Source organism: Ranitomeya variabilis, chromosome 5 (genome assembly GCF_051348905.1).
Source record: "Ranitomeya variabilis isolate aRanVar5 chromosome 5, aRanVar5.hap1, whole genome shotgun sequence".
Classification (NCBI taxonomy): domain Eukaryota; kingdom Metazoa; phylum Chordata; class Amphibia; order Anura; family Dendrobatidae; genus Ranitomeya; species Ranitomeya variabilis.
The window spans coordinates 326,216,641-326,230,631 of record NC_135236.1 but is presented as its reverse complement, the minus strand read 5'-3'; the positions used below and the strand labels follow the sequence as shown (position 1 = coordinate 326,230,631).

The 13,991-nt window shown below is 47.1% G+C and overlaps 1 protein-coding gene across 1 annotated transcript in view; it reads right to left on the bottom strand.

Annotated features, from left to right (window-relative positions):
- HGF (hepatocyte growth factor) overlaps positions 1–13,592 on the bottom strand; it is a 238,720-nt gene extending 225,128 nt beyond the window's left edge. Inside the window, exon 1 of the mRNA XM_077264676.1 lies at positions 13,440–13,592. Within this exon, the coding sequence (XP_077120791.1) occupies positions 13,440–13,488 (49 nt within the window). The 5' untranslated portion in view covers positions 13,489–13,592. The remainder of the gene's footprint in view (positions 1–13,439) is intronic.
- Positions 13,593–13,991: the final 399 nt, after the last annotated feature.

Below are 13,991 nucleotides of genomic sequence, written 5' to 3'. Positions count from 1 at the left end.
AGGAGGTAGGAGGGATTGCCACACACACAGCAGGGGAACAGCTGACGTTACTGAACCCCAATAACAGAGGAGGGACTGTTGACTGTGCGTACAGCACTTCTGGACGGCAACTGGCGGTGTTGGAGCCCAGGGACAGGTGGAGGAGGAGGAGGTTGGAGGAGGTAGGAGGGATTGCCACACACACAGCAGGGGAACAGCTGACGTTACTGAACCCCAATAACAGAGGAGGGACTGTTGACTGTGCGTACAGCACTTCTGGACGGCAACTGGCGGTGTTGGAGCCCAGGGACAGGTGGAGGAGGAGGAGGTTGGAGGAGGTAGGAGGGATTGCCACACACACAGCAGGGGAACAGCTGACGTTACTGAACCCCAATAACAGAGGAGGGACTGTTGACTGTGCGTACAGCACTTCTGGACGGCAACTGGCGGTGTTGGAGCCCAGGGACAGGTGGAGGAGGAGGAGGTTGGAGGAGGTTGGAGGAGGTAGGAGGGATTGCCACACACACAGCAGGGGAACAGCTGACGTTACTGAACCCCAATAACAGAGGAGGGACTGTTGACTGTGCGTACAGCACTTCTGGACGGCAACTGGCGGTGTTGGAGCCCAGGGACAGGTGGAGGAGGAGGAGGTTGGAGGAGGTAGGAGGGATTGCCACACACACAGCAGGGGAACAGCTGACGTTACTGAACCCCAATAACAGAGGAGGGACTGTTGACTGTGCGTACAGCACTTCTGGACGGCAACTGGTGGTGTTGGAGCCCAGGGACAGGTGGAGGAGGAGGAGGTTGGAGGAGGTTGGAGGAGGTAGGAGGGATTGCCACACACACAGCAGGGGAACAGCTGACGTTACTGAACCCCAATAACAGAGGAGGGACTGTTGACTGTGCGTACAGCACTTCTGGACGGCAACTGGCGGTGTTGGAGCCCAGGGACAGGTGGAGGAGGAGGAGGTTGGAGGAGGTTGGAGGAGGTAGGAGGGATTGCCACACACACAGCAGGGGAACAGCTGACGTTACTGAACCCCAATAACAGAGGAGGGACTGTTGACTGTGCGTACAGCACTTCTGGACGGCAACTGGCGGTGTTGGAGCCCAGGGACAGGTGGAGGAGGAGGAGGTTGGAGGAGGTAGGAGGGATTGCCACACACACAGCAGGGGAACAGCTGACGTTACTGAACCCCAATAACAGAGGAGGGACTGTTGACTGTGCGTACAGCACTTCTGGACGGCAACTGGCGGTGTTGGAGCCCAGGGACAGGTGGAGGAGGAGGAGGTTGGAGGAGGTTGGAGGAGGTAGGAGGGATTGCCACACACACAGCAGGGGAACAGCTGACGTTACTGAACCCCAATAACAGAGGAGGGACTGTTGACTGTGCGTACAGCACTTCTGGACGGCAACTGGCGGTGTTGGAGCCCAGGGACAGGTGGAGGAGGAGGAGGTTGGAGGAGGTAGGAGGGATTGCCACACACACAGCAGGGGAACAGCTGACGTTACTGAACCCCAATAACAGAGGAGGGACTGTTGACTGTGCGTACAGCACTTCTGGACGGCAACTGGCGGTGTTGGAGCCCAGGGACAGGTGGAGGAGGAGGAGGTTGGAGGAGGTAGGAGGGATTGCCACACACACAGCAGGGGAACAGCTGACGTTACTGAACCCCAATAACAGAGGAGGGACTGTTGACTGTGCGTACAGCACTTCTGGACGGCAACTGGCGGTGTTGGAGCCCAGGGACAGGTGGAGGAGGAGGAGGTTGGAGGAGGTTGGAGGAGGTAGGAGGGATTGCCACACACACAGCAGGGGAACAGCTGACGTTACTGAACCCCAATAACAGAGGAGGGACTGTTGACTGTGCGTACAGCACTTCTGGACGGCAACTGGCGGTGTTGGAGCCCAGGGACAGGTGGAGGAGGTTGGAGGAGGTAGGAGGGATTGCCACACACACAGCAGGGGAACAGCTGACGTTACTGAACCCCAATAACAGAGGAGGGACTGTTGACTGTGCGTACAGCACTTCTGGACGGCAACTGGCGGTGTTGGAGCCCAGGGACAGGTGGAGGAGGAGGAGGTTGGAGGAGGTAGGAGGGATTGCCACACACACAGCAGGGGAACAGCTGACGTTACTGAACCCCAATAACAGAGGAGGGACTGTTGACTGTGCGTACAGCACTTCTGGACGGCAACTGGCGGTGTTGGAGCCCAGGGACAGGTGGAGGAGGAGGAGGTTGGAGGAGGTAGGAGGGATTGCCACACACACAGCAGGGGAACAGCTGACGTTACTGAACCCCAATAACAGAGGAGGGACTGTTGACTGTGCGTACAGCACTTCTGGACGGCAACTGGCGGTGTTGGAGCCCAGGGACAGGTGGAAAAGCAGAGGAACACAATGTAGGCCGAAGCCTGAGAAAGTCGAAAGGGAACCTTTAACCCCCCCCCAAGGCGTTTGTAGCTGAAAGAGCCAGCTTGTGCAGCACAAAAGATGCAAAAGGAAAAGGTGGCTCTTTTCATTATGCTCCTTGCAAACACAGAACTAAACACTTATAAAATGTGTCCCATGAAGCCGTGAAACCGTCCCGGAGGTGGGACTTTCCTTCGTAATATGACGCAGCACAGCACATCATTCCTACCCCCCCGCCGCCGTGCCCCGGCTCCTCAGCGTTGTTTGATTCCGTCCCGGAGCCTGCGCTGTTATGTTATCCCGTGGCCAGGCACACTTAGCGCTGCCCATCTTCTGACATCATTTGGTGTCAGGCTGGCTGCGCCTGTGCGGCCGCGCTGGCCGAGAGCCCGACTCGCAGTGTCTTCTGATTTAATCCCACTGGGGGCCTGGGATCCATGGCCATGCGCAGTGCATATCCTCGCCTCTCACTCCCCTCCCTACGGCTTCTTAAGACTGTGCGGTGTCACGGCCGTGGCATGCTATTAGGGACCAGCTGACACCGAACAGTCTGAAGAAGCCATAGGGAGATGAGTGAGAGGTGGAGGTTCAGATATGCACTGCGCATGTCCATGGATCCCAGGCCCCCAGTGGGATTAAATCAGAAGACACTGCGAGGCGGGCTCTCGGCCAGCGTGGCCGCACAGGCGCAGCCAGCCTGACACCAAATGATGCCAGAAGACGGGCAGCGCTAAGTGTGCCTGGCCACGGGATAACATAACAGCGCAGGCTCCTGGACGGAATCAAACAACGCTGAGGAGCCGGGGCGCGGCGCCGGGGGGGTAGGAATGACGGCTGTGCTGCGTCATATTACGAAGGAAAGTCCCACCTCCGGGACGGTTTTACGGTATCAGTGGACACATTTTATAAGTGTTAAGTTTTGCGTGTGCAAGGAGCAAAACCAAAATAGCTACCTTTTTCCTTGTGCAGCATTACTGCTGCACAAGGTGGCTCTTTCAGTAACAAACGCCTTGGGGGGGGGGGGACAGATTCCCTTACATTTCAGTTGTTGTGTCAGCGTGGCGGTCGCATGACACATTGCCGGCTACACAGCTGGGGATCAGCTGACGTTACTGAAACCCAATAACACTGGGTCGTATGTTTTGACTGTGCAGACGGCACTTCTGAGCCTCAACTGGCGGTGTTGGAGCCCAGGAATTTAAGTTCAGGTGGTAGAAAGATGAACACAACAGGAGACCTGGATAACGTATACAGTGACCTAATTATTCAATCAGGAGGAGGAGTGGCAAGTTCCTGCGAGATCCAGGCCTTGTTCATTTTCAGGAAAGTAAGCCGGTCAACGTTATCGGAGGATAGTCGCATGCGACGGTCAGTTAGTACACCACCTGCAGCACTAAAGACACATTCCGATAATACACTGGCCGCAGGGCAAGACAGCACCTCCAATGCATACTGGCTTAGCTCTGGCCATGTATCCAGCTTTGAGACCCAAAACTTGAAAGGGGAAGAGCCGTCAGGGAGTATAGCAAGAGGGCAAGACATGTAGTCTGTCACCATCTGACGGAACCGTTGCCTCCTGCTGACTGGAGCCGTCTGTGATGGTGTAGACTTTTGTGGCGGGCACAGAAAACTGTGCCACAGTTCGGCCATACTGGTCTTGCCTTGGGCAGAGGCACTGCTTCTGCTCCCTCTTTGTGCAGAGCCTCCACCACGGCCTGGACGCACTGAGCTGCTTTGGAATGCACTAGCAGCACTTCTCTCAGTTGGAATGGAGAAGATGATGGAATTGACCAGTGTGTCTTGGTACTCCCGCATTTTTCGCTCCCGGTTCAACGGTGTGATGAGGCTTTCTACGTTGTCCCGGTAGCGAGGATCGAGGAGGGTGAACACCCAATAATCAGACATGTTGAGAATGTGGGCGATGCGGCGGTCGTTTCTCAGGCACTGCAGCATGTAATCCACCATGTGCTGCAGACTGCCAACTGCCCAAGAAACGCTGTCCCCTGCTGGAGGCGTGATCTCTGGCCGCTCGTCATCACCCCACCCTCGCTGTACACACTGAGTACTGGACAATTCGGTAACTCCCTCCTCTGGACGGATGTCTTCCTCCTCCATTGACTCCTCCTCATCCTCCTCACAAACTGTCCCCTGCCTACGCGTTTGTGAGGAACCACGTGGCGCTGACTGTCCAGAAGATGATGGAAATGGTGAAGCATCATCCTCCACCTCTTCCACAACATCATCCCTTAGCGCTTGCAGTGATTTTTCAAGCAGGCAGATAAGGGGGACAGTCATGCTGACTAGTGCATCATCTGCACTCGCCATCCGCGTGGAATAATCAAAGGGACGCAAAACCTGGCAGACGTCATTCATAGTGGCCCACTCTGTGGTTGTGAAGTCTGTACGGCGCTGACTGCGACTTTTTTGCGCCTGAAGCAGCTGGTACTCCATTACAGCTTGCTGCTGCTCACACAACCGCTCCAACATATGTAACGTGGAATTCCACCTGGTAGGTAGGTCACATATGATGCGATGTTCCGGCAGGCGGTGTCGGCGCTGCAGAGCCGCAATGCGCGCTTTTGCCGTGCTGGAACGCCGCAAGTGAGCACACTCTAGGCGGACCTTGTGCAGCAGTGCATCAAGATCCGGATAGTCCCTCAAAAAGCTCTGCACGACCAAATTGAGCACATGTGCCAGACATGGGATGTGAGTGAGGTTGCCGAGGCCCAGAGCTGCCACCAGATTTCGGCCATTATCACACACTACCATGCCTGGCTGGAGATTCGCTGGCACAAACCACACATCGCTCTCCTGCTTGATGGCATTCCAGAGCTCCTGCGCTGTGTGGCTACGATTCCCCAAAAAAATTAATTTCAAGACGGCCTGTTGACGTTTGGCCACGGCTGTGCTCATGTCGGTCGTAACAGGTACACGTTCATCACGGGTCCATGTGGAGGTGGACTGTGACGGCTCCTGCAGCGATGATTCTGAGGAACTGGTGTAAGAGGAGGAGTCAATGCGTACAGAATGGATTCCCGCAATCCTTGGAGTGGGCAGGACACGTCCTGCGCCACTCGCACGGTCTGTACCCGGCTCAACGACATTAACCCAATGGGCAGTGAGGGAAAGGTATCGCCCCTGTCCATGTTGACTGGTCCACGCATCGGTGGTGAGGTGGACCTTGCTACTGACGGCGTTCAGTAGCGCGTGTTTTATGTGTCCCTCCACATGCTTGTGCAGGGCAGGGACGGCTTGCCTGCTGAAGTAAAAGCGGCTGGGCACATTGTACTGTGGGACTGCCAATGACATCAAGTCACGGAAGCTGTCAGTCTCCACCAGCCTGAATGACAGCATTTCCAGTGACAGAAGTTTGGCAATGCCTGCAGTCAGAGCCTGTGCTCGTGGGTGGTTTGACGAGAAAGGCCGCCTTTTCTCCCATGCCTGTACTACCGATGGCTGTAGACTGGGCTGGGAGTGTGTGGATGACTGGGAAAGTGGCGCTGCGGGTGGAATTACAGCGGGTCTCTGGACAACAGGGACAGAGGTTCTTCCACGGCGATCCTGGGAGGAAGCCGAACCAGCTGCGTGTGAGCTAGAGGAAGAGGCAACACGAGCTGAAGAGGTGGTAGCTGCCGCTGTTGGTTGGCCTACCTCTTCAGTGTGTTTTTCTAACTCCGCCGGGTGCCTGTTGCGCACATGTTTCCACATGTTGGAGGTATTGAGGTTGCTGACATTTCGACCTCTTTTGACTTTTTGATGACACACCTTGCATCTGACATAGCAAATGTCATCTGCAACTGTGTCAAAAAAGGACCAGGCACTGCAAGTCTTGGGAGCGCCCTTTTTTGCTTTGGGAAGAGACATGCTCCTAACGGGTGCCAAAGCGGAGGCTGCAGGATCCGCAGTCTTCCCCCTCCCTCTCCCTCTTTGGGCCGTACGGGGAATCTCTTCCTCAGAGCTGCTCCCACCACCTTCCTGTCCCTCACGCCAAGATGGGTCGAGGACCTCATCATCTACACTACCCTCTGCCCCCAACTGCTCCTCCTGGGTAGTCTCAGCAGCAGAGCACGCACCAGTAAGTGGCACCTGAGTGTCATCATCAGCTGATGCGGCCTGCGATGTGGTGACCGGAGCCACTGGCCCACCCGCCTCTTCAGAGGAAGACAGAAAAAGCTGTTGGGCATCACTGCACCCTGCCTCTTCTTCCATTTCTCCAATGCTGCTTGGCTGGCCCCCTGTTTCCAAGCCAAGAGATTCAGAGAACAGAAGTAGAGACGGCTCCTGTCCTGGGCTCTCTGTCTGCCTGGGCAATTTGGCAGGTGGTGAAGAGACAGATGGCTGCTCTCCAGTGCTCTGTGTCTGAGAGGATGTGGCACTAATGGAAGTTGATGCATTAGCTGCCATCCATCCGACAACAGCTTCAATTTGTTCTTCACGCAGCAGCGGTGTACGGCGCTCGGACACAAAGCTTCGCATGAACGACTGTTGCCTGGTGAAAGTGGGTGCTGATGAGTCACCGGTGCCCGCAGCAGGCACAGAATCCCCACGTCCCCTCCCTGCTACGCGACGGCTCCCACGCCCACGTGCCTTACTCACTGCCTTCTTCATCTTGGTTGACTGATAAAGATAAGCAGAAAAGTACTAACGGATTTGTGTGCTTATTCCTGAGCAACTCCTCCTAACAGGTATAAGAAACACTAATTATCTAAAGTGTGGACTAGACTTTAATATGAGCTAATGTGGCCTACACAAATGTAAAGTGGTGTAAATGGTGTGTTTGGTGAACTTTATTATTTTTTTTTTTTTGGGGGGCTGAACTGACAACAGATAGAGCTGCAGTCACACGGAGACCGTGCAGACAGCCGTAAACGGCGCTGCAAGGCCCAAAAACCCTCCTCTACTTTATCCTATGTAGTGTTTTTCCACAAATTAGCTGGAGACGGGTGGAAAGACACTAATAGGATTTTTTAAAATAAATTAGCAGCAGACTACACTACTTGGAAAAAAAAGAAAATTGATTTGGCGGTATGACGCAGTGAACAACCCTGAGCTGGAGACAACCAGGCTATAGCTGCTCACAGACTACAGGGCGAGCTGCAGTCACACGGAGACCGTGCAGACAGCCGTAAACGGCGCTGCAAGGCCCAAAAATCCTCCTCTACTTTATCCTATGTAGTGTTTTTCCACAAATTAGCTGGAGACGGGTGGAAAGACACTAATAGGATTTTTTTGAATAAATTAGCAGCAGACTACACTACTTGGAAAAAAAAGAAAATTGATTTGGCGGTATGACGCAGTGAACAACCCTGAGCTGGAGACAACTAGGCTATAGCTGCTCACAGACTACAGGGCGAGCTGCAGTCACACGGAGACCGTGCAGACAGCCGTAAACGGCGCTGCAAGGCCCAAAAACCCTCCTCTACTTTATCCTATGTAGTGTTTTTCCACAAATTAGCTGGAGACGGGTGGAAAGACACTAATAGGATTTTTTAAAATAAATTAGCAGCAGACTACACTACTTGGAAAAAAAAGAAAATTGATTTGGCGGTATGACGCAGTGAACAACCCTGAGCTGGAGACAACCAGGCTATGGCTGCTCACAGACTACAGGGCGAGCTGCAGTCACACGGAGACCGTGCAGACAGCCGTAAACGGCGCTGCAAGGCCCAAAAACCCTCCTCTACTTTATCCTATGTAGTGTTTTTCCACAAATTAGCTGGAGACGGGTGGAAAGACACTAATAGGATTTTTTTGAATAAATTAGCAGCAGACTACACTACTTGAAAAAAAAAAAAAAAAAAAAAGAGAACAGTACTGTATGAGGCAATGAACCACCCTCCCTGAACTGAATACAACCAGCTATGGATGGCCTATGTGGCTGCACTCAGACTAGAGAGTGGGCTGCACTCACACACACACACACACAGACCTTGCAGATCGCTGTGAAAACAGCGCTACAAGGCAAAAGCAAGGTGAATAGTAGGTGAACACAGCGGTTGCTAAATTAGCCTTTGGAAAGCACAAAGAAGCAAATCGCTATCTCTAAACTGTCCCTCAGTCAGCAAACAGCGTCCTGTCACTAACTGAATTCACAGCAGAGTGATCGCAAAATGGCGCCAGCGACTTTTAAACTGCATCATGACATCATTTCAGCAGCCAATCACAGCCTTGCCAGTACTTTCATGCCCTCCATGCTAAACAGGATGTGCCCACACTTGGAATCATTCTCATTGGCTGAATTTCTGAATTTTGAATCTGGGAACTTCCGATTCCGGTATCCGATACGCGGCAAGTATCGGAATCCCGGTATCGGAATTCCGATACCACAAGTATCGGCCGATACCCGATACTTGCGGTATCGGAATGCTCAACACTATCCAAGACATGCTAATAGGGAAATTAGATTGTGAGCCCCAATGGGGACAGTGATGATAACATAATGTCTGCAAAGCTCTGTGGAATTAATTGTGCTATATAAGTAAGTAAAATAACTATGTCTGAAGGTGTTGTATCTAGTTATCTGATCTATTGTTACTTGCCCTATCTTCAAGGTGGGTTTCAGTTGTGAAAATATTCCCTAAGGCCACGTTCACACATTCAGTATTTTATATCAGTATTTGTAAGCCAAAATCAGGAGTGGAACAATCAGAGGAAAAGTATAATAAAAACACGGCACCACTTCTGCATTTATCACCCACTCCTGGTTTTGGCTTACAAATACTGATGTAAAATACTGACCAAATGCTGAGCGTGTCAATGTAACTCAAGGTATATCGTTTCCTGAAGTAATTTTGTTACTGAAGAGTTCACTCTTTTCTAGGGCTTAGGACGGACAAAATATTTTGAGTCAAAATTCCATTTCTTAGACACTACAGTAGAAGATGTCTAGAGTATCTGAAAAGTATCTAAAACAGACAGTGAATGTATGCCAGCTTTTGTGTGCAATTGTTGTCAAAGATATATAGTTATACATGCTCATACTTTTCATTCAAGTACCTAAGCATGCTTTGCATATAGCATCTGATTAGGAAAACCATGATAATTCACATGTTGGCATTATTCTCTACCACAGAAAGCAGATTCAGTGCCGAAAAACCTCACTAACGAGCTGCCTCATTAAATCTAACTTGTTGAGATTAGAGAAATAGGAAAGCTACAATGATGGGGAAATATTAATAGCAAATATAAATATTGGTGGCAGTGATAATATTATATTTCTGCAGTGGCAAATATACAGAAATCTTTGCTATGTAAAAATGCATATTGGCAAATTGCCTATACATGAATAAATATGCTCTCTCATTATTTAATTGAATTAGCGAGTGATCTAATTCTTTAGGGAATGTTCTGTTCTTAAAGCTTCAAGCCATATTTCTGAAACCTCAAAATCCTATAAATAGAATTTCTGACATTCATATGTTCCACAGATAACAACATACAACTCCATTAAGCCGAGGCCACTGGCACGATGCCAACTCCAGATCTACCAAGTGAAACATGCAAGCCGCTATTGGGATGTCTGATGCTCAGATGTACATACAGCTTAGACACATTCATATGAGCCAGTGTACGGCTGAGCGCCCTCAACAAATAAAGCCCATAGAAATAATCACTTAGGGCATTACCGCACTGTTATATTTACAAGGGAACAATCCATTTTACACGTCACGGACTGTTACTTATAGACATGACTATTCCTCCTGTAGAAATATACAATCTTGCCCAAATTACCCTTTAATGACATTTCAGTACATTGTAATTCAATGTTGGACATTTATAGAATTATTTTTTTTTTCTCATCAAGTATGTGAAACTTTCCATGCCTTCTTCTTCAGCAATACTACTTTTATTACACTGCATAGAAAATCAACTTTTAATATATGAACACATACTTAGGTGCCTAATAATAATTTTACAAATGTATCTCATTTTCATGCTCAGTTATTACAAAAGAGAACAGAGAATGTACAAGTAAAAGTTATGTCATATATTTTCCCTTAGGCTGATGGCAAGATTTACATCCCGCAAGAAACTCCTGGTATTTATTATGGTCCACTGAGTCATAATTTGTGTTTTTCTTATGTAAACATCTGGTTCGGGCAATGTACTACACCACCAACTATCCTTATCTTGTCTATCAGACCAGATATTAGGTGGTACAGTAATTACTTTATCTGAAATGACTGCTAGGATTGCAATTAGTAGAATGGTATATGTTACAAGTATCTGGTTTCTTCATACTTAAAGCCTGAAATCCTGACTTTCTAACAAAATCTCCATCTGTTCAATCAGCTTTTGTGTTTTTTTTTCAATACCTGTCAAGTCTCAATGTCATCACAATTAACCAAATATCATTGTATAGGTTTGCCTTCTAAAGCATAAAATCTTTTACTGTGTTCGAGCACACAAGACATAAAAAAGGTGATATTAATATATACTGTATATTAATAATAATTTTATTTGTTGATGTTCAGGTACATAGAGGCCTACACTGGTTTTCCCATTAGCGGAGTAGATTTTAATTTCGCATAAAAATAAGTTCCACAATTGGATGTGTTAAATAAAATGTTCCTGTGCTGAGATAATCTTATAAATGTGCCCCTGCTGTGTACTGTGTAATGGCCGTGTCTGACCGTACAGGGACATGGTCTGATCATACCACAGCTCCTGGGCAGGGGTAGGGGGAGAAAAAAAAAGTATACAGACATTACAGTAGGGGTTCGCATTTGATTCAGTGCCTGTTTTTAAGAAATGTTTTACCTCAAAGAGTCAGCTATAATGCCATGCCGTCCTGTCTGTATACTCTCTTATGCCCCGCAGCTGTGGTATGATCAGACCATGTCCCTGTACAGTCAGACACAGCCATTACACAGTACACAGCAGGGGCACATTTATAAGATTATCTCAGCACAGGAACATTTTTTTAAGCACATTCAGTTTTGGAACTTATTATTAATAAAAGATCTATTGATTAAAACATTGATTAAAATTAACTTTGCTCCTGTGAAACCCCCCTTAAGGATAAATTAGAAGCATACACCTCTTACCTTTAACTTTCCTTATGAAACTTCACTGACCTGCAACTCACCAAATAAATATGTACAGTATAAAAAAAACAAGAATATATCACCGTGCTACTCCATACTCCTTACTGTTCATAATAAAAGTCTGGTGGGTGACAGCAAAACTCCCTTTTTCTTTTTTCTCATAGGGGAGATCATACCCTCTCCCACCAATTGTTGGGATCATCACCTCACTAAACTTAGTGCCACTCATCAGATCCGTCCTTTTGGCATAACCGCGGTAAGTTTCTTTTCATTTGCATATTTAACATCTTCACAATTTGGCTTTACACATGTATGGAGTCGTGCGGTGATATATTCTTGTTTTTTAGGCTTTGCTTTCTAGCAAGTATACACAGAACCTGCTTCAATCACCAGCAGCTCTTTATACAAATCATACCCTTGGGTCAGTCATTTGCTGAGTGCCGGTGTTTATATCTATACTTTTTCAAATATGTACAGCATATAGTAGCCGACAAGCAGAATGCACAATAACACTAAAAACAACTGAATGGCTACAGTGAGAGTGCTAAAAAAAAGCTTTGCACATCCAATATCAGCAATTCATGATATTCTGAATCTGATACAGTATGTTAAAATGCCTTATAAATAACAAACCGGTTAAATAAAGTAATACTATAAAATCCATGAAACGAAAGAAGCAGAATAAATGCACTATTAGCTACATCTGTTTACAGCCAGGCAAATTCTATGGGACATAGTGAAAATACTGTGCTCCCAATGTCTTCAAATATTTCCTAATGCAAATCTGTAGTTAAATGGAAGCAACAAGCCTCAGTTCTCCCTCCACAGCAGATTCCCCTTCAAACACAACAATTGGAGGAAAATGACACGATTTTGCATTTGCCATTTGCAAGTCACTTCCTCATTTTCCGATAAAATATCAGGTCTAATCACCCTTCTAAACCGCAGGCTGAGAAAAGTGAAGGATGGAAATTCACTGGTTAATGCCGAGCTGAAGATTATTTCTCTTCCATGGGCAATTATGCATGTAACCCTTCTGTTCCCAAACAGTGGAACATTTTTTTTTAATTATAAGCCTCTAATTAAATGCGATATAATTTCTATAGCCCAACTACTGTATGAAGGGCAGCATGCGTGTATTGCCTTAATAGTCATCATCACATACACACTAGTGATTTGGAAATAGCCTCCAGATAGGTATTTCAAACATGCACCAAGGCTTAGTAACTTGACACATTTTTTTCTCTTTGATTTGAAAACTGAAACTATTTACAGCAAAAGCTCCAACATTAATTAAAAAGAATAATTCTACTGAGACCAATCGGTGATATAAATCTAATGCAGTTCATTTGCACTCGTTCACCCAGTTAGTAAGTGACCCCTATTTATTACAGGTCAGCAGGGTATCAATCTTCCCTTTATCTTCCACCATGATATAGTGCACATCAGATTTATTAAGAGGGGAAAAAGAATCCAGCCAGAGGCAGATTTTTACTCTGATTAATTTCATCTGCAACTTTTTCTCCAACTTCTTAACGCTTTGTATAGAAAACAATAAAAATGTTGTAGTTTACAGGAGCATTAAAACGGGCAAAATAAGCCAGATGTTTTATATCCGAAGGTTAGATTTTTAATGAAAGACATATTCAAATTGCATTGATGTCTAGATCAAATAATTTAATATTGAAAAAAATTGTGTGAAAACTATAGCCTCTCAAAAATCCGTGCAACTACAGACATAAAAAGAATGAATAAAAGCGATAAAAAGCTAAATAGCAGAAATGTCACAAAATGATTTAAATACCAATGTATAAAAAATGATTATTTAATGGATACAATGTCTGTATTCAATAGTAGCAAAATAAATCCTACAAAAAAAAAAAGGAAAAACATATAGTAAAAATGAAATAAAAAAATCAAATAACTACAGACTGTATTAGAAAACATTTTGATATATCCAATGCTTTCAGGATAGGAGCAATGCACTGCACTCACCTGTACATAGAATGAGTAGGGCGAGAAGTAGGAGTTTTGCTGCCCACATGTTGATCCTGGCAGATGTCACAAGGATGTTGACTGACTGCAGAGCACCATTCAGTAAAGTGATGTGCTTCTCAGCAGCTCCTCTTAGTACTCTGGCTGGAGCTGGCTGACTCCTCCTACCCCTTTCCTTTGCAATAATAAGAATGGTTTCTTAGCTGAGTACTAGAAAAAGTTCTTGTAGGTTACAATGTGAGTTGTTCTAGGGATTTGCATGTAAGAGATACATTGGATATTTGCTTAGTAGTAGCATCCCCTAAAGGCAGCTCCACTGGTACTGCAGTGCTTTATGGATCCCAGAGGACCAGGCACTGCAATCTTATCTGACATCTGATCATTAAGCCTTCACTTCAGAAGACTTTCATCCAGATAAGCGTTTTCAGCCTGTCCCCACGCATAGTAGAGGAACACGAGCTCCCAGCATTTCCTTACTCAATGTTTTAAAATGAATATTCCTCTTCTTGTATGACTCTACAGTTCTGACAACAATATATAGTTATAAAAAAG